General features: G+C 45.4%; 1 protein-coding gene across 1 annotated transcript in view; it reads right to left on the reverse strand.

The window, feature by feature from the left end:
• The window catches only part of LOC142245804 (contactin-associated protein-like 4), a 795,990-nt gene that overhangs the window by 167,492 nt on the left and 603,067 nt on the right, over nucleotides 1-25,431 (reverse strand). Inside the window, exon 16 of the mRNA XM_075318773.1 lies at nucleotides 4,602-4,772. Coding sequence (XP_075174888.1) covers nucleotides 4,602-4,772 — 171 coding nt within the window. The remainder of the gene's footprint in view (nucleotides 1-4,601; nucleotides 4,773-25,431) is intronic.

Consider the following 25,431-nt stretch of genomic DNA (forward strand, 5'->3'; position numbering starts at 1 on the left):
CGGCCTATGGGGTGGAAGAACCTCAGCACCCTGTTTGGAGAACACGTCAGCGAAATCCAAATAGGGTGTAGGTATGGGAGAGAGATCAGTTGATGCAACCGCAACGACCTTAGGTGGTAAGGGAAGACATCGGGACTGACATTTCGAACCCCAACTAATAATGCTGTCAGACTCCCAGTCAATGTGAGGAGCATGAGTCCGAAGCCATGGAAGACCCAGAAGGACGTCGTCTATACCCTCAGGCAAAACAAGAAAAGAAATCTCCTCTATGTGACCCTGAGACAGGGAAAGGCGCAAGGGAACTGTCCTCAATGTAATGGAGTCAGACAACATAGTTCCATTAACAACACGGACAGGAATAGGCGCCTCTAACATGATAGAGGGAATATTGTGTCCCTTTACAAATCCTGAGGACACAAAAATCCCGTCAGCTCCGGAATCCACAAAAGCCATAATAGGCCATGTATTCTCAGATAACGAGAGCTGACCTGGGATACAACACTTAGAGGGTGCAGAAGACGTCTCTAGTAACCCCCCTCTAATGATTACTAGGCCAGGGAGTTTCCCTGACGACTAGGACACTTGTTGGCATAGTGCCCAGCCTGACGACATACGTAACATATAGGAGGACCAGACTTGCGTAGTCTGGAGAACGTATGACCTAACTCCATAGGAGTGGGAGATGTTTCAGATGCTGAGGAAGATGGTAGTGGACCCTCAACAACTGGAATAGCCCGATGCTTAGGGCGTGAGGAAGAGACCTCGAGTCTACGTTCCTTATGGCGTACATCGATCCTCGTTGCTACTGTGATCAAGTCCTCCAGAGAAGCAGGGACCTCACGAGTAGCAAGGGCATCCTTGACATAGCCTGCCAACCCTCTCCAGAAGATAGGAATCAACACCTTCTCTGGCCAATCTAGTTCTGCCACCAGAGTTCTAAAAGCAATGGCATAAGAACTAGTGGATAACGAACCCTGAGATAGATCTAACAGTCTCAGGGCCGCATCATGGGTAATCTGCGGACCCATAAATAACGCCTTAAGAGCATCAAGAAAGTCTTGATGTCTCAGAGTAACCACATCAGAGCGCTCCCATAGGGGAGTCGCCCATTCTAAGGCTTTGTCCTGAAGTAAGGAGATGATAAAGCCTACTCTGGACCTCTCCGTAGAGAAGCGAGAAGAGTTGACCTCTAGGTGTATCTGACACTGACTAATGAAACCACGACATGATCTGGCATCGCCAGAATATCTGTTTGGCAGAGCAAGTCGAGGATCATGTGCAGATGTCACCATGGTCTGAGGTTTATCCTCTATACTCTTGAGCCGTGACTCAAGTACTTGTATGTAACGGTGTAACTGCTGATATTCTGCCATAACTGCCAGACCCTTGGCTCAGTCCTAATGTTACGGGGGGCTGTCTGATAATAACCGAAAGGAGTATCAGACAGTCAGGGTCCACCGTGCAAAGACTTTGCTGCAGACTATGGCAGAGTGCAATACCTCTGTTAACTCACAGAAGGATATAATAAGTAAGTAAAGCAATTCCTCCCTTACTTGGAGGGTGTGTGGAATGATCTCTGTTAATAATCACAGAGACAAAGGCAATGTGTGCGAAATGGCACCTACCTAGGTCCGCTCTTCTAGTGGTGCAAAAGAGACGAACAGCAGCATAAGCCGCACAAAGCTCCTACCTGCGTTCGCTCCACTAGTGTGCGAGGACACGAACCACTAGATATGGCACCTGCCTAGGTCCGCTCTTCTAGTGGTGCAAAAGAGACGAACAGCAGCGTAAGCCGCACAAAGCTCCTACCTCTGTTCGCTCCCCTAGTGTGCGAGGATACGAACAACTGCCAGACGCAGTATAAGGAACGTTACCCTAGCGGCAACGTCCACCTACGAGTAGAATCACAAGGCCCAGCCAGACCATGTGCCTCAGGCACCTGCCTATGTCCGCTCCCCTAAGAGGTAAGGATACGGACAGCAGCCGAAGCTGTAAGGTATAAGAACGCTACCCTGCCGGTAGCGCTCACCTAGCATAGACAGAGGAATGCCTAGAGGAACGCGCACAGAGCGTCTACTCATATGCATGAACCAAGAGGACTGAGCACCATGCGGCGTGTGTCAGGGTCTTATATAGACTCTGTGCCTCATCCAAGATGGAGGACACCAGAGCCAATCCGCTGCCAGAACGACAGGAGTGACGTCATGCTGGCCTATCACCGAGCAAGACGTCACAAGCACATGACCAGCGACCAATCGGCATAGAAGGTGTCAGAGACATGTGACCTCGTGTCAGCGATGATGTCACCCGCACATGTGCAATGGCTCCAAGATTGGACTTAGTCTCCGGCGCTCGCACATGTGCAGTAGCAAGAAATCTGGACTTAGTCTCCAGCGCTCGCACATGTGCAGTAGCAAGAAATCTGGACTTAGTCTCCAGCGCTCGCACATGTGCAGTAGCAAGAAATCTGGACTTAGTCTCCAGCGCTCGCACATGTGCAGTAGCAAGAAATCTGGACATAGTCTCCAGTGCTCGCAGCAACCGTAACAGTTGTGGAGAAGTTTAAAGCTGGATTTGGTTACAAAAAGATTTCCAAAACTTTAAATATCCCAAGGAGCACTATGCAAGCGATCATATATAAATGGAAAGAGTATCATACCACTGCAAATCTAGCAAGACCCGGCCATCCATTCAAATTTTCATTTCAAACAAGAAGTCTAATCAGAGATGCAGCCAAGAGGCCCATGATCACTCTGAATGAACTGCAGAGATCTACAGCTGAGGTGGGAGAGTCTGTCCATAGGACAACAATCAGTTGTACACTGCACAAATCTGGCCTTTATGGAAGAGTGGCCAGAAGAAAGCCATTTCTCAAAAATATCCATAAAAGTGTTGATTAAGTTTGCCACAAGCCACCTGGGAAACACACCAAATATGTGGAAGAAGGTGCTCTGGTCAGATGAAATCAAAATCGAACTATTTGGCACAATGCTAAACGATATATTTTCCGTAAAAGGAACACAGCTCATCACCCTGAACACACCATCCTCACTGCAAAACATGGTGGTGGCAGCATCATGGTTTGGGCCTGCTTTTCTTCAGCAGGGACAGGGAAGATGGTTAAAATTGATGGGAAGATGGATGGAGCCAAATACAGGACCATTCTTGAAGAAAACCTGTTGGAGTCTGCAAAAGACCTGAGACTGGGACGGAGATTTGTCTTCCAACAAGACAATGATCCCAAACCTAAATCAAAATCTACAATGGAATGGTTTACAAATAAATGTATCCAGTTGTTAGAATGGCCAAGTCAAAGTCCAGACCTGAATCCAATCGAGAATCTATGGAAAGAGCTTAAAGCTGCTGTTCCCAAACACTCTCCGTTCAACCTCACACAGCTCGAGCTATTTGCACAGGAATAATGGGCAAGCAATTCAGTCTCTTGATGTGCAAAACTGATAGAGACATACCCCAAGCGACTTGCAGCTTTAATCGCAGCAAAAGGTGGCGCTATAAAGTATTAACTTAAAGGGGCCGAATAATATTGCTCACTCCACTTTTCAGTTATTTATTTTTTACAAAAGTTTAAAATAATAATAATAATACGTTTTATTTCTATAGCGCCAACATATTCCGCAGCGCTTTACAATTCACAGGAGACATATACAGACAATATGAGACAATACAAAATAACAAAATTAAGATACCAAGAGCAGTGAGAGCCCTGCTCATAAGCTTACAGTCTATGAGGAAATAAGGGAGGCACAAAAGGGGAATGGGGGGGAGAAAAGCTTGTCATATATGGTCCAGCCATCGATTTAATAGGGGATTCAAAACCAGCTGCATGAACCCGTCATCGGCCAGAATTTATACAGGTACAGGGGAAAATAAGCAAATAAGCAATACATTTCGTTCAACTTCACAATTGTGTCCCACTTGTTCTTGATTCTTCACCATAACATTAAAATTTTTATCTTTATGTTTGAAGCCCCTGAAATGTGGGAAAAGTTTGAAAAATTCAAGGGGGCCGAATACTTTTGCAAGGCACTGTGTATATATATATATATATATATATATATATATATATATATATATATATATACACACACACACTGTATATCACTGTCAATTCATATTTTATTTGTAATGACTGATTTGGGAGACATCAGGTAAAATATATATTTGTACTGTGTTATCCAGTGGATAGAAAAAAATGTTTAGGAGAACTGAGAGTCCTCAGTAATTGATGCCTTTTAATGGCTAAGCAATTTTAGCCATTGCATGGTATCAACCACTGAGGACTCTCAGTTCTTCTAAACACTTTTTTTGGGGGAGAAATCCCATATTAAAATATCTACAAGAAAAATTATATTGTTGAATACTTGTACTCGTTTCTACTAGAAACTATTTCAAATTAGAGCCTTTATATGTCACTCCAATAAAAGCACCAATATATACATACATATAGTAGCGTAAGAAAATTGGTTAATGTTGGTGATGCCGCTAGAATGACTAATTATAGCTTTGAATTTCAATGTAGATTGACATTTAAACTTCAATTTTTCTTACTTATCGATAAAAGAATGAGGAAACAGACTTACATTCCAATTCTATCCGAATAAAATCTTTAATTCCAAGGTTTTCCAAGAATAATCCAGATGGTGATGCAGTTTTGAAGAAAAAAGATACGTCTGCACTAAATTCACCATCAAAGGTAGGGAAATGTAGATAAGATGATACTATACTAAATGAAGCGGCATTCCAAAAACTTCCTAGGCAAAGAAAAAAAAGATAACACCGTTGACTGAAGCATTGTGCACTTTATGGGATAAGAGAAGAAGAAAAATATTGCTGTTAAATTATTGACTTGTATCAGTTCTTAACTAAAGCTCCTGTGTAGCATCTGTATAAAGCATAATGGAAAACAACAGAGCTGTATGAGGTTTCAAATACATGCACCACTCAAAATAGCCTTTACTGGGTCAACATAATTTTTTGAGGCTGTTGCTGCTCAGTAATCTGCTCATAGTGGATGCAAGATTAACATAGTACATTTTAAATTCTTCATACCTCTGAAGTTTTATAAAATGTATAAGTTATGCATTGTAAAATAATATATCCTAATAAGAAATATTATTAAAAACTCAAGGAGTGGCTGTGGTATTTTGATAAGCGTCCTACTGCTGCTGAATGAAATGGTTGTTATATGGCAGTAGATCTGTTCGAATGTGTCAGAATTATCTTGGCACTGCGAGTTAGGAATTGTAAATGTATTGTATATGCATACACTGAGGATTGATTAATATGCAATCTGATCAGTATGTTGATGCAATCTACTATTCAGTCTCCTCACATTAAGCTACCATAGAAATAGAGGAAAGAGTTTCGCAGCTCAGTGATGACATACTTTTTGTAACCTGGCTCAAACCCTATCGATCTAGTCCTAGTTTAGCCATGGAGAGGAAGCAATCACCACTCACAGAAATTAACTCCAGTCCATACTGAGGTGTCATCATTCTCCAAAATTGTTGCTACCATATAGGAGTGAATCTTTCCTTAGTTCTTATGAACATACACACATAAATTATTCCTGGATAAATTCCATGCTGATAGAAAACATCATCTGGTGTACCAATTGACGTTAAAATTGTTCTTTTGTTTGTTTAATGTATTAATTGATTATATTTTTAAATGTACAACAAATTATTGGATTGTTCCATGGAGGATTGACTTTGAGACAAATTTCTTAAAAATCTAAGGTCACCATGAATTTGAAAAGTTTTTTTATTTAATTTGTGTGGATTGGCCTCCCAACAATGCCCCACACCATGCCACAAATTGCTGAAGAGTTTCACTGCAAGCTGAAGACATTAGACCAATCCAGGTGGACTTCCCCATAAACCCCTAAAGTTACCACATAACATGGTCTAATGGAGCCAATCAGGTTAGTCTACCATAGCCAGTATAAAAGATGAGGGGCGGCCAATCAGCATCAATTAAGAATTCAACAAATATTAGAGACAAGAAGTCAAAACTTAAAGCTTATTCCAGATTTGGACAGAAAATGGCGAAAATTGTATTGTCTTAAATTACTGCACAAGTGATGAAGAAAATTGTACTTTTATATTTACAAGGTAAAGAGCAGGACTCCTTGAGAAAGGCGACCTAGATATATACAGTAGCCAGCAATGAAGTGCAGTGAAAGGTGAACATTTATAACCCAACCCAGGATGCGATCGGGCAAACTACAATAGGGAAATTAGAAACACCTGGAGAGAAGCAAACCAAGAAGGGAGGACAATAGAAACCATCAACCATCAGCAACAACAGGTCACTGGATCAAATCTCCAAACAGAGCTATGAAAATAGTCAGCAGAGATAAGGATGTGGTTTCTTGCATTCTGGTCTCTTTTTGACCCTCGAGCTGAAACCACTGCACATCACAAACATTACGAATGTCACTACAGGGAGCCAACCCATGATGGTCCCTGAATCAGTAAAGCATTACCTGGATTGTGTTTTCTTATATCTATTCCTAAGTACCAAATCAAGTGAAGTGTTCTCTTTTGCCATGAGAAGCTCCAAACCTTTCAGTTCAGAAGAAAACCAAACCATTCTTACTAACAATTCTTAGTGTATCCTTTTATGTGTACTACATCCACTGTGTCTTGAGACACTGTAACCTGTTGTTTGTTACTGAATTTCCCTTCAGTAAAGAAATGTTATGGTTGAAAGTTCACGTGTTTTTTTGCTACAATTGCATTGACATCATGGGCACTCCAACACCTGCACCAAGACATCACATCTATAGGAGTGTCCTCCAAGGGAATCATATTGACTGTCTCCATAAGTGCACACTCCTTTTATTAACAATTATTGTAGACACAAGGGATGTTTTTAGGGGTCCAACAACCCAGTTCAGCTACCGTAAGCTATCATCTGCGGCATCAGTACGACATGTCACAGCTGGTCCCTCAGCAACATCTGGAACCTTGGCGGTGGCTCCCCACAATATTATTTAACTATCAGTGAAGCGTTTTTATTCTGGAGATATAGGGCTTTTAGCATTTGGAAGATCATTTGTCCCAATGAAAAAAATGTTAAAAGTGCAGTAAAAATCTATCTATCTATCTATCTATATATCTATCTATCTATCTTACTATCTATCTATCTATCCATCTATCTATCCATCTATCTATCTATCTATCTGTCTATATAAATTATATGACAGGAGTATAATTCAGTGTACATCACTGTTGGATATGTAAATGCTCTGTAAATCTTGAGAAATAGATTCAGAGTGAACAGATTATTCATTGTGTTGTGCTGCCCTATTTTAATGCAATTTTTATACTTTATAAGGTACTCCCTATTTTCTGTCCCATTTCCAGAACAAGTAAATGGTATCACACCTTGTTATAATAAAAAAGTTCATCCTGTGTTCTTAAAGTCCGACCAACTGTTAAATCACTAACATTACATCTCTCCCACAAGTTTGGATTTTATTGATTCTCTCAACTGTGACTTTATCTTTCTCATTAATCAAGTCCTATTACTGCCTCCCTCAAACAATGAAGGCAGCAAGCTTCTTCTTACCGATGGCTGAGATCTCAGCCTGTTTTTAGTGTTCAAAATACTCACCCAATGTATTGTTTGCATTATATGCGCTACATGTTTTTTTTCTCTTTTATTCCTTTATTTACCTTAAGTCACCTTCCCATATAAGAAGCTATATCAGCACATTTATTTTACTCACAATAGGTATATAAAGAAGTTTAACACTGCAAACATGACTTTTTGGCTTTTGTTTTCAAAAACATTCAAAGCGATAAAAATATAGAAATTCAACTATGAAGCAGTTTTTAAATCTAATATATTACTTGTAGTAAAACATATTTAAAGCTTTGCAACTTGGCTTCAGTGTATTCACTAAATATGCGTCCATAAAGATTGCACTAAATTCACTGAAAATATACCTGTTAGAACAATCATTTTTAAAGTATACTAGTGTTTACGTCTGGATGTTTCTAAGCAGCCAATGCATATACAGAGTGGGCCATTTATATGGATACACCTAAATAAAATGGGAATGGTTGGTGATATCAACTTCCTGTTTGTGCCTATTTAGTATTTGGAAGGGGGATAACTTTTCAAGATGGGTGGTGACCATGGCGGCCATTTTGAAGTTGGCCATTTTGAATCCAATTTTACTTTTCCAATAGTAAGAAGGTCATGTAACACATCAAACTTTCCAGGACACTGCTCATGTAGGAATGGTCAGACCTGACATTCATAATGTGGTGGTACACCATCATGAACAGTGTCCTGGAAAGAGGCCCACCCTGAACATGTCTTCAGCTATATATCTCCATAGCTATATTTGATTTCCATAACTAGGTTTTCTCAAATTTTTATTAAACTTTTCATCTATGTAGGGAAATCAATGCTTAATATTTACAATATACTCGCAGCAAAAAAGAGGGAAACCAGTCCAGTTAGCCCAGGCCAACACATCTAATGCACCAACAGGATGCAGACAAACCTCTCAACATGATGGACACTTCACAGGTGCAAGGTAAATTGCACACTAGTGGCGCGCATAGGGCACTGTTCACACTCGTATGCGCATGGTATCCTGCCAGCAACCTATTATCATGCCCTTACTATTAGGTTAGGCGGGTCACCCGGACACTACTCACTGCAGCACACAAGGGACAGAGACTCCACTATGCACGGCCGTATTAAGAGGCCCAGCTGCACCCCGTGTTAAAAAAAAGGTGCAAAAAATATATTTCAAATATATATGAGGTATTAGTTAGTAAATTGGCCAATGTACATAAGCCCACAATCCTCATCACGGATCCTCATGCTTGTGGGTCCCTACACTAATAAATAACAAAAAATAGCAACAGAAAGAGGAGATAAAAACTCCTCCAAAAATTTAATATACTCGCAGCAAAAAAGTGGGCAACCAGTCCAGTTAGCCCAGGCCAACACATCTAATGCACCAACAGGATGCAGACAAACCTCTCAATATGATGGACACTTCACAGGTGCAAGGTAAATTGCACACTAGTGGCGCGCATAGGGCACTGTTCACACTCGTATGCGCATGGTATCCTGCCAGCAACCTATTATCACGCCCTTACTATTAGGTTAGGCGGGTTACCCGGACACTACTCACTGCAGCACACAAGGGACAGAGACTCCACTATGCACTAGTGTAGGGACCCACAAGCATGAGGATCCGTGATGAGGATTGTGGGCTTATGTACATTGGCCAATTTACTAACTAATACCTCATATATATTTGAAATATATTCTTTGCACCTTTTTTTTAACACGGGGTGCAGCCGGGCCTCTTAATACGGCCGTGCATAGTGGAATTTCTGTCCCTTGTGTGCTGCAGTGAGTAGTGTCCGGGTAACCCGCCTAAGCTAATAGTAAGGGCGTGATAATAGGTTGCTGGCAGGATACCATGCGCATACGAGTGTGAACAGTGCCCTATGCTCGCCACTAGTGTGCAATTTACCTTGCACCTGTGAAGTGTCCATCATGTTGAGAGGTTTGTCTGCATCCTGTTGGTGCATTAGATGTGTTGGCCTGGGCTAACTGGACTGGTTGCCCTCTTTTTTGCTGCGAGTATATTAAATTTTTGGAAGAGTTTTTATCTCCTTTTTCTGTTGCTATTTTTTGATATTTATTAGTGTAGGGACCCACAAGCATGAGGATCCGTGATGAGGATTGTGGGCTTATGTACATTGGCCAACTTACTAACTAATACCTCATATATATTTGAAATATATTTTTTACACCTTTTTTTTAACACGGGGTGCAGCCGGGCCTCTTAATACGGCCGTGCATATTGGAGTCTCTGTCCTTTGTGTGCTGCAGTGAGTAGTGTCCGGGTAACCCGCCTAACCTAATAGTAAGGGCGTGATAATAAGTTGCTGGCAGGATACCATGCGCATACGAGTGTGAACAGTGCCCTATGCGCTCCACTAGTGTGCAATTTACCTTGCACCTGTGAAGTGTCCATCATGTTGAGAGGTTTGTCTGCATCCTGTTGGTGCATTAGATGTGTTGGCCTGGGCTAACTGGACTGGTTGCCCTCTTTTTTGCTGCGAGTATATTAAATTTTTGGAGGAGTTTTTATCTCCTCTTTCTGTTGCTATTTTTTGATTAATATTTACAATGCACAATACAGGACACTAAAATCCTGCCCTAGAAATAGCTAAAATGTCCATCAAATATCTACTTTTTGACAAGATTTCAAAAAGTCAATCCAAAGTGTTTATTTTTTTCTTCCATGTGTTTATTTACATTGACATTATCCAGCACCAAGTAGTTAAAAACGTATTTTAATTTTTTTTTAATCTCACTTTAAGACCTTGGAGGTACTGGTATGTCCTATTGTTCGGGTGCTTCCCGAACTTGGACATACTGGTACATCCTATTAATTGCAAGAGCACAGGGCGCAGAGCCCTTACAATCACCACCAGGGACTAGGCTTTACCGACAACCGAGCTGCGGCCCTACCAGCCAGGGATGGTGCCCATGCCAGGGTACTAGGGGACCTAGTAAAATTAAAAAAAAACTAAAAAAAAGTTTTAAAAAATGAAAATAAACCCCTAAAAGTTCAAATCCCTCCCCTTTCGCCCCATTGAAAAGTAAAGGGTTAAAAAAATAAAAAAATATACACACATTTGGTATCGCCGCATTTAGAAATGCCTGATCTATGAAAATATAATATCAATTAACCTGATCGGTAAATGGCATAGCGGCAAAAAAATTCCAAACACCAAAATTACATGTCTTGGTCGCCACAAATTTTGCGCTAAATGCAATAACAGGCGATCAAAACATATCATCTGCGCAAAAATGGCACAGTTAAAAATGTCAGCTCGAGACACAAAAACTAAGCTGTCACTGAGCTATAGATCTGTAGCGCCTAGTCCCGCCAGATCCCGAGGGGGGCGCTCTCCCTCACATCTGCCCAGCCCCAGCATGGCCCCCATGTGCACTCTCGGTCCCAGCCTCCGGCAGCGACGTGCATCCTCTTACCAGTCCCATGGCTCTACAGGCTCTGCTCACTCCCGGGTAAGGCGTCCTGTTCCTGGAGCTGCTGCAGTCTCTTCCTGTCTCCCGTCCACACACAATTCTGCAGTGAGCAACTCTAGGCTGCGCGCGAGGCCACGCCCCCTTTCTTAAAGCAGTAGTGCCTCATTATCTGGAAGTGACCTCAGAGGCCACCTGTTACCTAAAGACTATTTAGGGTAACCTCCCCTGGTAGCAGGCGCCCGAGTAACGCTCCTACTAGAGCTCTGCTAGTGTTCTGGCTCCTTTTTGTACTACTGTTATCCGTGTGTTACCTGTCCGTTACTAATACTCTATCTCACCGTAGTGCCTTCTGTATCTTCCGGCTGTGGACGCTGCCGGCCATACCCGCAGTGGACATCACTGGCCATACCTGCAGCGGACGTCACCGGCCATACCTGCAGTGGACGTCCCCGGCCATACCCGCAGTGGACATCACCGGCCATACCCGCAGTGGACGTCACCGGCCATACCCGCAGTGAACGTCTCCGTGCCACCTGCTGTGATCATCTCCGGTGCCACACTCGTGTTCTGCCTGCTGCGGATGTCATACCCGAGCTACGCCTGGCTGTACAGAGACTCCTACCACCGGTTCCTGGCTGCCGTGCTTTTAGGCCTTCTGGGGAGGCACCGCACAGTCCCTGTATAGGGGTTCACTGCTGGTCGCCTTCTCAGGGGAGTCCGGGGCATGGTCCAGTGAGTCCACCTCCGGACGCTCGCCGCTCCTTAGTGAGCGTAACAAGATCCAAAAAAATGAGAATACTATGGGTCACGGAAAATGGCACAAAACATATGAAACTTAATTCGGACAAACTTCTGATTTTTTTTCATCCCTTAGATAAAAGTAAACCTATACACAGGGGCGTAACGATCGCGGTCGCAGAGGTCGCCACTGCGACCGGGCCCGCAGGGTTATAGGGGCCCGGCAGCCGCTCTGCAGAGCTGGCTGCCGGGCCCCTATGTGTAGTGCCACTATGTAGTGGCCGACTGCGTGACTGTTAGGGGGCCGGCCTGTGAGTCAGGGGGGCCCAGTGTCTGCAGGGGGCAGAGGGGCCCCTGACCTGGAGAGGCCACGAGGCGTTCCTGACCTGCAGCAGAGGAGATGTGCTCCTGCACGGCAGACGGAAACCATCCCTACCAGGACCTGCGATGATGTCACGCCCATGTGACTGTGTGGGAGGAGACACAGGAGGCCGGGGAGAAAGCAGGAGAAGATACTTCGAACACATGAGTGGTAATGAGAAAAGAGGGGACATGAGGGGAGGGGCTGCAGGGTGAGGGGGATATGAGGGCTGCAGACTGTGACAGAAGCATGTGAAGGGTGCAGAGTGTTTGAGAGGGGTAAGTTGGGGTACGGGCAGGGTGAGATATGTGGGTCAGGGTGTGTGTGTGATATAGGGAGCAGGGTGTGTGACATATGGGGGCAGGGGCATAACTACCGCAGTCGCAGGGGTCAGAAGGAGCTGAGAGGTACTTGTTTTTTTATTTTGCTGGCTGCATGACACATATAGGCCCGGGGAAGCTGCCTGCATGATACATGGAGGCCCTGGTGGGGCTGGCTGGCAGGCTGCATTACACATAGAAGCCCTGGGGGCTGGCTGCATGACACATGGAGGCCCTGGGGGGGCTGGCTGCATGACACATGGAGGCCCTGGGGGGGCTGGCTGCATGACACATGGAGGCCCTGGGGGGGCTGGCTGCATGACACCTGGGGGGGATGGCTGGATGACACATGGAGGCCCTGGGGGGGCTGGCTGCATGACACATGGAGGTCCTGGGGGCTGGCTGCATGACACATGGAGGCCCTGGGGGGGCTGGCTGCATGACACATGGAGGCCCTGGGGGGGCTGGCTGCATGACACATGGAGGCCCTGGGGGCTGGCTGCATGACACAGGGAGGCCCTGGGGGGGCTGGCTGCATGACACATGGAGGCCCTGGGGGGGCTGGCTGCATGACACATGGAGGCCCTGGGGGGGATGGCTGCATGACACATGGAGGCCCTGGAGGGGCTGGCTGCATGACACCTGGGGGGGCTGGTTGCATGACACATGGAGGCCCTGGGGGGGCTGGCTGCATGACACAGGGAGGCCCTGGGGGGGCTGGCTGCATGACACATGGAGGCCCTGGGGGGGGCCGGCTGCATGACACATGGAGGCCCTGGGGGGATGGCTGCATGACACATGGAGGCCCTGGGGGGGCTGGCTGCATGACACCTGGGGGGGCTGGCTGCATGACACATGGAGGCCCTGGGGGGGCTGGCTGCATGACACATGGAGGCCCTGGGGGGGCCGGCTGCATGACACATGGAGGCCCTGGGGGGGCTGGCTGCATGACACATGGAGGCCCTGGGGGGGCTGGCTGCATGACACATGGAGGCCCTGGGGGCTGGCTGCATGACACAGGGAGGCCCCGGGGGGGCTGGCTGCATGACACATGGAGGCCCTGGGGGGGGCTGGCTGCATGACACATGGAGGTCCTGGGGGGATGGCTGCATGACACATGGAGGCCCTGGGGGGGCTGGCTGCATGACACCTGGGGGGGCTGGCTGCATGACACATGGAGGCCCTGGGGGGGCTGGCTGCATGACACATGGAGGCCCTGGGGGGGCTGGCTGCATGACACATGGAGGCCCTGGGGGGGGCCGGCTGCATGACACATGGAGGTCCTGGGGAAGCTGGCTGCATGACATATGGAGGCCCTGGGGGGGCTGGCTGCATGACACATGGAGACCCTGGGGGGGCTGGCTGCATGACACATAGAGGCCCTGGGGGGGGCTGGCTGCATGACGCATAGAGGCCCTGGGGGGGCTGGCTGCATGACGCATAGAGGCCCTGGGGGGGCTGGCTGCATGACACATAGAGGCCCTGGGGGGGCTGGCTGCATGACGCATAGAGGCCCTGGGGGGGCTGGCTGCATGACGCATAGAGGCCCTGGGGGGGCTGGCTGCATGACACATATAGGCCCGGGGGAAGCTGGCTGCATTACACATGGAGGCCCTGGTGGGGCTGGCTGCATGACACCTGGTGGGGCTGGCTGCATGACACATGGAGGCCCTGGTGGGACTGGCTGCATAATACATGGAGGCCTGGGGGTGCTGGCTGCATGATACATGGAGGTCTATGGGACTGCATAATAAACATGAAGGACACCTTATACATAGACTATAGCAGCGCATTATACATGGAGGTCTATGGGGCTGCATTATAATACATATAGGACTATGGGGGCTACATTATAATATATGGAGGACTATGGAGGCTACTTTACACATGGTCTGTGGGGGTGCAGTATAAAGCATGGGGGACTGTGGTGCAGTATAAAATATGGAGAACTATGGGAAATGCATTATAATACATGGAGGACTATGGGGGTGCATTCTAATATATAAAGGGTTATGTGGGACCCTTTATACTATATGGAAGGCTATGTGGGGGCCATTATAGTATTTGGAGAACTATATATGAGGGAGGAAAAAGATACAAGTATGGGATGGGAATGTTTTGTGCTGAGGGAAAAGGGCTCTTTCCCATGCTCTGCTATACATCTCTCAGCACCCAGCTTTCCCATGCTCTGCTATACATCTCTCAGCACCCAGCTTTCCCATGATCTGCTATACATCTCTCAGCACCCAGCTTTCCCATGCTCTGCTATACATCACTCAGCACCCAGCTTTCCCATGATCTGCTATACATCACTCAGCACCCAGCTTTCCCATGATCTGCTATACATCTCTCAGCACCCAGCTTTCCCATGATCTGCTATACATCTCTCAGCAACCAGCTTTCCCATGCTCTGCTATACATCTCTCAGCACCCAGCTTTCCCATGCTCTGCTATACATCTCTCAGCACCCAGCTTTCCCATGCTCTGATATGGGAAAGCTGGGTGCTGAGGGAAAGATGTATGACAGAACATGGGAAAGCAGGGTGCTGATAGAGGGATTTTAGATCATGGGAAACCTGGGTGCTGTGGGTAAAAGCCAAGTGTCAGCATCATTATCCCGTACCCTAAGTGTTGTGTACATGGAGGGGGGCCCCGGTCCAAAGTTTGCATCAGGGCCCATCAAACTCTAGTTACGCCACTGCCTATACATGTTTGGTGTCTGAGAACTCGCACTAACCTCAGGCATCACACTGACACATCAGTTTTACCATATAGTGAACACAGTGAATAAAATACAGTATCTCAAAAACAATCGTGCAATTGCACTTTTTTTGCAATTGTTCCACATTTGGAATTTTTTTGCCGTTTTCCAGTACACTATATAGTAAAACTCATGGTTTTAAGTACAGCTTGTTATGCAAAAAATGAGCGCTCACATGACCATATTGACTGAAAAATAAAAAAGGTACGTCTCTCTGAAGAATGGCAAAAAAAACAGAAAGCAGCAAATCGGCCAGTTGTGAATGGGTTAAAGGTGCGGGGCCGTGCGTCAACCGCTACAGCAGCAGCAATGCACCAGCAGGGCAGGTGACCTGGTGCCTCACAACACCCATGCTTCAAGGCAGCATCCCCATGACTTCATTAAACAGCTGACAAAAAGTGGAATAAAACACGATCAAAAAGTAATATATAAATAAAAATGGTACCGCTAAAAATGTCCTGAAAATAACAAGCCACCAGCTACATCAGTGAAAATAGAAATATGCTATAGCTCTAAAATAAGTTTATGGACTAAAAGCGAAAACAAAAAAAAAAATATATATATATATATATATATATATATATATATATATATAAACTAGAAGGTGGCCTGATTCTAACGCATCGGCTATTCTAGAATCTATTGTGTAGTTAATATATGATTTTTGTTATATATATATAGATGTTGTTGTGTGTAGTTGCCAAGTGTTTGTGCAGGCTGCTGTAAATGTTATGGGTGTTGTCTGGGTGTACAGGTATGTGAGAGCGGTGTTGTTTGTGTGTTGCATTGTGTGTGTTGCGTTGCAGCGTTGTGTGTGTATGGTGCTGTGTGTGTTGCGCGGTTTGTGTGGGAGTGTGTGTGCGGGGTGCGTGTGTGTGTTTTGGGGGGAGGTATGTTTTGTGCAGTGTGTGTGTGTTGGAGGAGTAGTCCTGGGGAGAGAGGAGTATAATAGGAGGAGTAGTCCTGGGGGGAGATGAGTATAATAGAAGGAGTAGTCCTGGGGAGAGAGAAGTATAATAGGAGGAGTAGTCCTGGGGGAGAGGAGTATAATAAGAAGAGTAGTCCTGGGGGGAGAGGAGTATAATAGGAGGAGTAGTCCTGGGGGGAGAGGAGGATAATAGGTGGAGTAATCCTGGGGGGGAGGTGTCTAATAGGTGGAGTAGTCCTGGGGGGAGGTGTCTAATAGGTGAAGTAGTACTGGGGGGAGGTGTCTAATAGGTGGAGTAGTCCCAGGGGGGACGTGTCTAATAGGAGGAGTAGTCCAAGGGGGAGAGGAGTCTAATAGGTGGAGTAATCCTGGGGGAGGTGTCTAATAGGTGCAGTAGTCCTGGGGGTGAGGTGTCTAATAGGTGGAGTAGTCCTGGGGGGAGGTGTCTAATAGGTGGAGTAGTCCTGGGGGGAGGTGTATAGGTTCCCAATGTGTGCAAAGGGCATGGCCAAGTGGGCAAAGTGTTCGGGGGGCATTGCCAAGCGGGCAAAGTGTGCGGGGGGCGTGGCCGGGCCAAGCCGAGTGGGCAAAGTGTGCGGGGGGCGAGGCCGAGTGGGCAAAGTGTGCGAGGGGCGTGGCCGGGCCGAGCCGAGAGGCCAATGCGATAGTTGTCACTGTAATGACATCATTTTGGAGCAAGACAGACAGACAGACAGAATAAGACAATTATATATATGTATATATATATATATATATATATATATATGGTATCGCTGTATTCGTACTGACCCAAAAAACAAATCTGTCTTATCATGTTTATTTCAAATCTGTTTTATTGATGAAACTGTTGTCAACATACAAACATATCATTTGTTCAATTACAATACATAAACATCATTTTCTCAATGCCGGGATAACATCCAGAAATTGTTACATTACTAAATTTCTTGGAATTCTTCAAATTATCTTTGTCCTATTACCATACAACCACTTATAAATTATAGGTCAGAATTCCCACTTCTTTTGACTTCCCGTATCCTAATATACTCATTCTCCTTGTATGTTTATTGTCTTATGAATTATTGATAAATCTTTTCATATAAAAAATGAAACTAGAAAAATGCAGATTAATGTTCAGAAAAGAAAGAAAGAAGAGGAAAGATACAAGCATAAAGAAGAGGAAATTAGAGAGAAGGGGGAAGAGGGGGAAAGCAAGAAATGAAAAGAAAAAAAGGGGGGGAAGGAATGAGACTCCCCACCGTTTCTCAGTTCAAAAAGCTTGCCAAACTCTCCACAAACTCTGGGGACTCCAAGAACATAATACATGGTCCCCAAACTGTAGTAAATTTTTCTGTGTTCCCAGAGTTAGTTCTGCTGTCAGCTCCTCCATTCTCTGGAGGTTTGTCATCTCCTCCAACCAATCCAGCACCGTAGGGCATCTAGTCTGTTTCCAAAATCGTGGGATAATCATACGGGCAGCTGCCAGGCAAAATCGCAACATGTCCCTTTTTTGTGTTTTAATAGCTCCTGGGAGCATAGAAAGAAGGGCAACCTGGGGGGACTTTTCTATTTCACCTCCGCTCATCTTTTTGTACAGGTAGAACACTGAGTCCCAAAAGGGTTGCAGCTTAGTACAGCTCCACCATATGTGTAGCATTGTACCTGTGTCTGTGCCACACCTCCAGCACACATCAGACACGGAGGGAAATATAGCATGTAATTTAGTCGGGTAATGGTACCACCTTGAAAGAATTTTATAACTTTTCTCTTGAGCGGCACACGCCAAGGAAATCTTGTGGGTCCACAGGTACGCTCTGCTCCAATCGTCTTTTGGAATATCTTCTCCCAGTTCCTCTCCCCACCTACAGACAAAGTGAGGTTTATCCACCCTATTTCTCTGGTTCAGCATTTTAAAAATGAGTGAGATGCCATGTCCAGGTGATGACCCCTGTAAAAATACTTTCTCAAAAGGAGTAGGGGGTGTCCTCATCCTTCTCTCCCTGTCCTGGTACGAGAGGAAAGATTTCAACTGCATATATTCCATCCAGGAAATCTCTTTACCTGTGGCCTGCATGGAAGTATAAGTTGGTAGGGTGTGTCCCTGGAGCACGTGACAAAAATGAGTATCATCCGCCCGAGTAAATCCCCCAAATCTTTGGGAGTGGAGTCCTGGGGGGAACTTCTTATTACTGAATACGGGGGTAAGTGGGCTCTGCTCCTGAGTGAGATATCCCTTTTTTATCTCTCCATCCCACATCCCCATCGCTGTCCGCGTGAACTCCATTCCCTTCGCTATCTGGATCCTACTTTCTTTCTCTAACCATGGAAGTAAATGCAAGGGAGTTCCCAGCATATCCTGTTCAATCACCACCCATTGTTTCGAATTACCATGAAAATGCCAGTCCAATAATCTCGTTAGGATAGCTGCCTTGTAATATAACTGAAAATTTGGGAGTCTTGCTCCCCATCAATTTTGTGTGGTCAGAGTTTTAATTCCTGTTCGGGGTCTCCTGTTCCCCAGACAAACCCAGACAAGGCTGTCCGGATCTTGGAGATGTAACTTAGCGGTAGCTGTATGGGTATTGTCTGAAACAGGAACAGGAACCTCGATAACACATCCATTTTTATCGCGTTTATACGCCCAAACCACGTCAATCTCTTTTTGTCATATTTCTTTAAGTCCCTGATTGTCCTTTCTAATAAGGGGAAAAAAATTGTGATGTACAATTTTTGCTGGATCTCTAGGTACCATAACTCCCAGATATTTTAAAACTGACGGTTGCCACTTAAAAGGGAAGTTTTGTAATACTCTCGCAAGGTCTTCTGCCAATAAAGTCACGTTCATGGCCTCTGATTTAGAAAAATTTACTTTGAAGTTGCTTAAGTTGCCAAACTCTTCGAACTCCTTGAGCAAGGACGGGAAGGATATGTGTGGTTGGGAAATGAACATGAGAAGGTCATCCGCGAATAGAGCCAGCTTACGGTTCTCCCCCCCACCTCTATCCTGTGGATGCTTGTGTTGTTTCTCAGGGCGACCGCAAGGTGCTCAATGACTATGACGTATAAGAGGGGCGACAGTGGACATCCCTGTCTCGTTCCATTGTGGACCAGAAAGGATGATGATAGAAACCCATTTGTCCTGACTTTTGCTGAGGGTCTTGTATACAGGGACGCAATTCTACCCAAACATTTTTGACCCAAACCCACCTGTCTCAAGGCTGCCATCATAAATCTCCAACTGACCCGGTCGAAGGCCTTCTCTGCGTCCACTGAAAGTAAAAACATGGGGAGAGACTGAGCCTTCGACCGAGCCATCAGGAGGAACAATTTGTTGGTGTTGTCCCGTGCCTCCCGGCCTTTTACGAATCCCACCTGGTCCATAGGTATTATCCCAGGCAGGGACGGGGCAAGTCTGTTGGCAAGTGCTTTAGAGAAAAATTTCAAATCTAAATTAATCAGTGAGATGGGTCTGTAATTCGTAACCAGCAAGTGGTCCTTTCCCGGTTTGGGGATAACACATATGTGTGCTTCAAGAGACTGTGCTACCCACAGGGAGTTTTCAGATATGGAGTTAAATACTTTGCTCATGAACGGGGATAACTGAGTCTGAAAAATTTTATAGAACTTAGGGGTAAACCCGTCCGGACCTGGGCTTTTGCCTGAGGGAGAATCCCTGATAATAGATGCTACTTCTGTCTCTGTAAAGTCTGCTTCTAGGTTTTCAACCTCAGTATTGGGTATAGTCGTCAGGGATGTTTTAAGTATGTAATCATTTATTTTAGTCTCCAAATCTTCTTGTGGCATATCCCCAAATTTGCCCCTTATGTCGTAAAGGTCACTATAATATTTTTTAAACTGCTCCGCTATGTGGATTGGGTTCTGAGTCAAAAGGCAGTCCGATTTTTTGATCGTAGGGATGTGACTGAGGTCCCCCCTCGGATGTAATAACCTAGCTAGTGGTCTGCCACATTTGTCCGCATATTCATACATAAATCTTTTTAGTCTATTCCTGTGGCGCTCGTATTGTCGGTCCAGAATGGATTTAAGTTCCTCTCTGTTTTTAACTAGCTCTATCAGTGTCACCGGGGATAATGTCTGCTTATGGATCTTCTCTAGGTCTGAAATATTCTGAAGTAGAGACAGAATGGTTTGGGCTCTCTCCCTCTTAATCCTAGCACCATGTTTGATCAGAATACCTCTAAACACACACTTGAGTGTCTCCCATTGAAGAGGTAGGGTAGTAGTGTCTCCTGAGTGTATCTCTAAGAATTCATCTATTGTGTTCTGCAGGTCTTTCAAGCATCCCTGGTCCCTCAGCAGACTATCATTCAACTGCCAAGACCACGGCCTCCCAGGCCCATCCGGGATAGTGAGGCTCAAAACTATGGGGGCATGATCTGACCAAGAGATACTGCCTATAGAGGCCTGTATCTGCCATGTCAGGGCCTTCTGACTTACAAGGAATAGGTCTATGCGGGTGTACAAAGAGTGAGCCGGGGAAAAATATGTGTAGTCACGGTTTACTGGGTGTAGTGTTCTCCATGCATCCACTAATCTGAGTTCCTGTATACAACGTTTAACCTTCGTTAGTTTCCTTATTGAGAGAAAGTTATGTCCCGACGTTGTGTCTACCTTAGGATCCAAAGTGAAGTTTAAATCACCGCCCACGATCACGGTCCCTTCTGCGAATTCATCCAGTGATGACAGGAGAGAGGAGCAGGTCGTCGCCGGATCTCTATTCGATAGATACCAATTGACAATGGTAAAAATGGATGAGTTAACATTAATTTTCAGGAATATAAATCTTCCCTCCGTGTCCACCCGTGTGTCTAGAACTGTGTGCACTAAGGACTTATGGATACCTATAGACACTCCCTTAGATTTTGACTCTGGGTTGGAACTGTGGACCCAGTTAGTGTAATATCTGTCTCTAAAGATGGGGAGGTGACCCATTTTAAAATGTGTTTCTTGGATCAATAGTATATGGACTCTTTTTTTGTGCATGTCAAAAAATATCTGGGAGCGTTTTTGCAGGACATTAAGTCCCCTCACATTTAGTGAACCCCCATTAATCTGCATCATTCCAATGCGAAGGAATGGTGGGGACTCTAGGGATAGGTTCGGGGATTAGGGAGAGAGAGAGATGTGCAGGCAAGTAGGATAGGAAGAGCAGGGAAAGAGAAGAGGAAATAAAAGAGAAGAGGTAAGAAGGTCGAGAATACAAAAGAAACTACCAACAAAGCAGTAGAAACCAAAGGCAAGGAGGTCAGAGTGCCTCCCGCCTGCAAGGTCACAACAAGACCCTAACATCGGGGTTAAAAAGACTAAAAGTAACTGTATAGGTATAAGAGAATACCAAACTGTGTAACCTAGGGATGGTGAGACTACGCCACTCCTTTATGGCGTGTTATCCCAATCAGGGAGGGAACTTTCTACAAAGGAGCCCCCTGCCCCGGACTAACAATAAGTAATTATTCAACTTAGTTTGTCAGCCAGAGCCCTATATAATGTGAGGACACACGGTCTAGAGAGAATATTGTGTTATACACCGTCAAGGGGTGCCCCCCCGCCCCCATTCCAGGAAGGTGGGAGGGAACCCCCGTCCCTCATAATCAGAAAGACTTAATCCCCCCTGACAAAAAATTATGGCAAAACTGGGAGCTACATTCTATTGAGAGACAACCCAATGAATTTTTGTTTATAAACCAATAACTCCTTAAACATCAGACTGGTCTTCCTCTTCGAGAGCCACGCATCCGATCACCATCTGGGGCAGCACCCCATCCCCCCATTGGAAACACCAGCCATTCCTCTATAGGCACCAACGGAATGTCCAGAGCTGCAGCAAACAATGGCATATCAGTCGGGTTCCTAAGAACATGCATTCTTCCCGCATGTCGGACCTGCAGGCAGAAGGGAAATCCCCAGCTGTATTTAAACTCATACAAATGGAGCATGTCCAGGAGAGGTTTCAGTGCTCTCCTTCTTTGTAAAGGAAAACGGGGTAAGTCCTGTAGAATCTGGACTTGGCTCCCCTCGTATGCTGGTGAAACTCCACTGCGCAGCTTAAACAGCATGGCCTCTTTAAGGACATAACGGTGGACCCTGCAAATCACATCTCGAGGTCTGTCATTCTGTGTAGGTCTAGGGCCAAGCGCTCTATGCACTCTGTCTAGCTCCAGAGGTTGGCTTGATGGTTCACCCAGGATCTCATTAAACATCACTTGGAGGGCTCTCTGGAGATCCTTAGGTTCAACAGACTCTGGTAAACCCCGGACCCTTAAATTGTTTCTCCGGACCCTGTTTTCAGCATCGTCCATTGCTTCAACCATATATTGTATTTGGCGGGAGTGTTGATCCAAAATGGCCCCTTGTGCCTGAGTGGTGTCTTCTACAGTTAGGTCCAGAAATATTTGGACAGTGACACAATTTTCGCGAGTTGAGCTCTGCATGCCACCACATTGGATTTGAAATGAAACCTCTACAACAGAATTCAAGTGCAGATTGTAACGTTTAATTTGAAGGTTTCAACAAAAATATCTGATAGAAATTGTAGGAATTGTACACATTTCTTTACAAACACTCCACATTTTAGGAGGTCAAAAGTAATTGGACAAATAAACCAAACCCAAACAAATTATTTTTATTTTCAATATTTTGTTGCGAATCCTTTGGAGGCAATCACTGCCTTAAGTCTGGAACCCATGGACATCACCAAACGCTGGGTTTCCTCCTTCTTAATGCTTTGCCAGGCCTTTACAGCCACAGCCTTCAGGTCTTGCTTGTTTGTGGGTCTTTCCGTCTTAACTCTGGATTTGAGCAAGTGAAATGCATGCTCAATTGGGTTAAGATCTGGTGATTGACTTGGCCATTGCAGAATATGCCACTTTTTTGCACTCATGAACTCCTGGGTAGCTTTGGCTGTATGCTTGGGGTCATTGTCCATCTGTACTATGAAGCGCCGTCCGATCAACTTTGCAGCATTTGGCAGAATCTGGGCTGAAAGTATATCCCGGTATACTTCAGAATTCATCCGGCTACTCTTGTCTGCTGTTATGTCATCAATAAACACAAGTGACCCAGTGCCATTGAAAGCCATGCATGCCCATGCCATCACGTTGCCTCCACCATGTTTTACAGAGGATGTGGTGTGCCTTGGATCATGTGCCATTCCCTTTCTTCTCCAAACTTTTTTCTTCCCATCATTCTGGTACAGGTTGATCTTTGTCTCATCTGTCCATAGAATACTTTTCCAGAACTGAGCTGGCTTCATGAGGTGTTTTTCAGCAAATTTAACTCTGGCCTGTCTATTTTTGGAATTGATGAATGGTTTGCATCTAGATGTGAACCCTTTGTATTTACTTTCATGGAGTCTTCTCTTTACTGTTGACTTAGAGACAGATACACCTACTTCACTGAGAGTGTTCTGGACTTCAGTTGATGTTGTGAACGGGTTCTTCTTCACCAAAGAAGGTATGCGGCGATCATCCACCACTGTTGTCATCCGTGGACGCCCAGGCCTTTTTGAGTTCCCAAGCTCACCAGTCAACTCTTTTTTTCTCAGAATGTACCCGACTGTTGATTTTGCTACTCCAAGCATGTCTGCTATCTCTCTGATGGATTTTTTCTTTTTTTTCAGCCTCAGAATGTTCTGCTTCACCTCAATTGAGAGTTCCTTAGACCGCATGTTGTCTGGTCACAGCAACAGCTTCCAAATGCAAAACCACACACCTGTAATCAACCCCAGACCTTTTAACTACTTCATTGATTACAGGTTAACGAGGGAGACGCCTTCAGAGTTAATTGCAGCCCTTAGAGTCCCTTGTCCAATTACTTTTGGTCCCTTGAAAAAGAGGAGGCTATGAGCTATGATTCCTAAACCCTTTCTCCGATTTGGATATGAAAACTCTCATATTGCAGCTGGGAGTGTGCACTTTCAGCCCATATTATATATATAATTGTATTTCTGAACATGTTTTTGTAAACAGCTAAAATAACAAAACTTGTGTCACTGTCCAAATATTTCTGGACCTAACTGTATATTCTGCATTTTAGCTGCCTGTATTTGGTTCTGAGTGTCCACTCTTTCCACCTCCCCCCTCAGGGCCGACAGCTCTGTGCGGTATGCCTGTTCCAGCCTTGCTATATATGTCTCCATATCTTCTCTGGTGGGCATAGAAGAGATGTGTGCCCAGATTTCATTAAGTTGTGTCAGCACTCCTGGTTCATGTGATCTTATTGTACTTGTGGCAGGCTCTAACTCTGCTTGCATTTCCATATCATACACACTTTCACTCAGGCTGTGTCTCACTGAAGATAGGAGATTTCCACTAGCAGGGCCCTGTTTCCCATTTGCAGCATTAACAGCCTCTGCTTGAGATTTATTATTGTCCTCCTTCTGTGACAGGGGTAAGGGCACCTCTCCCCCCTCCTGAGGCCTCCCCACTGCAGGTCTGCAATCAGCAATGGTGGGGGTTTTACCCATGCTCCCTGCTCCAGGGATACCCTGTACCCGAGACCTTGCACGCTGGCTGTCTGGGGTTATCAGCTGCCTCTCCTCCACTGCCCGGGTGGTTTCCGCCCTCTGTCTCTGCTGCTGCTGGGGCTTCCCCTGCCTCTCCATCTTGGAAGATGTCTGTGCGCTTCTGTCCTCTGCTTCGGCCTGGTAAGGAAGCCTCTGATTCCTTTCTCCTCTGTCCGTGACGCTCCTCTGCTGGGCCCCTGGGAGCTCTCCCTTCTCCTCCGCTGCATATCATTTTCTTCCAGGCTCTTGGGCTGGTTTAATTGTCAGTAATGTGGTCCGGTGGCAGGAGCTGAGACAAACACGTCCTCACTCCTCCATAGCCAGGACACGCCCCCTCGTCTTATCATGTTTATGACACAGTGAGCAACATTAAAAAATACAAAAATCAGTTCCTCAAATTCTGTTTCTCCTTGATTCTGCTTCACAAAACACTAAATAGGAAGTGATCAAAATATTATGTGGCCCGAAATGGTACCAGTAAAATCTCCAAATCATCCCACAAACAGACATGCTCTGTGAGCAGAAAAAAACTACCACCATCAAGATCCGGTGATGCAAAAAATCTTTATTTTGTAAAAAAATGGGTTTTTTTGAGTGATAGTAGTGAAAGCTATAAAACAACATAAACATGGTATCATTTCTACCACATGGTGAGCGGCATAAAAAAATCTATTACATAAAGCTCAGTGTATGTATGGGTGTATGTATGTATGTGCGTATGTCCACTAAAGGAATCCG

This window comes from Anomaloglossus baeobatrachus, chromosome 1 (genome assembly GCF_048569485.1).
Source record: "Anomaloglossus baeobatrachus isolate aAnoBae1 chromosome 1, aAnoBae1.hap1, whole genome shotgun sequence".
Classification (NCBI taxonomy): domain Eukaryota; kingdom Metazoa; phylum Chordata; class Amphibia; order Anura; family Aromobatidae; genus Anomaloglossus; species Anomaloglossus baeobatrachus.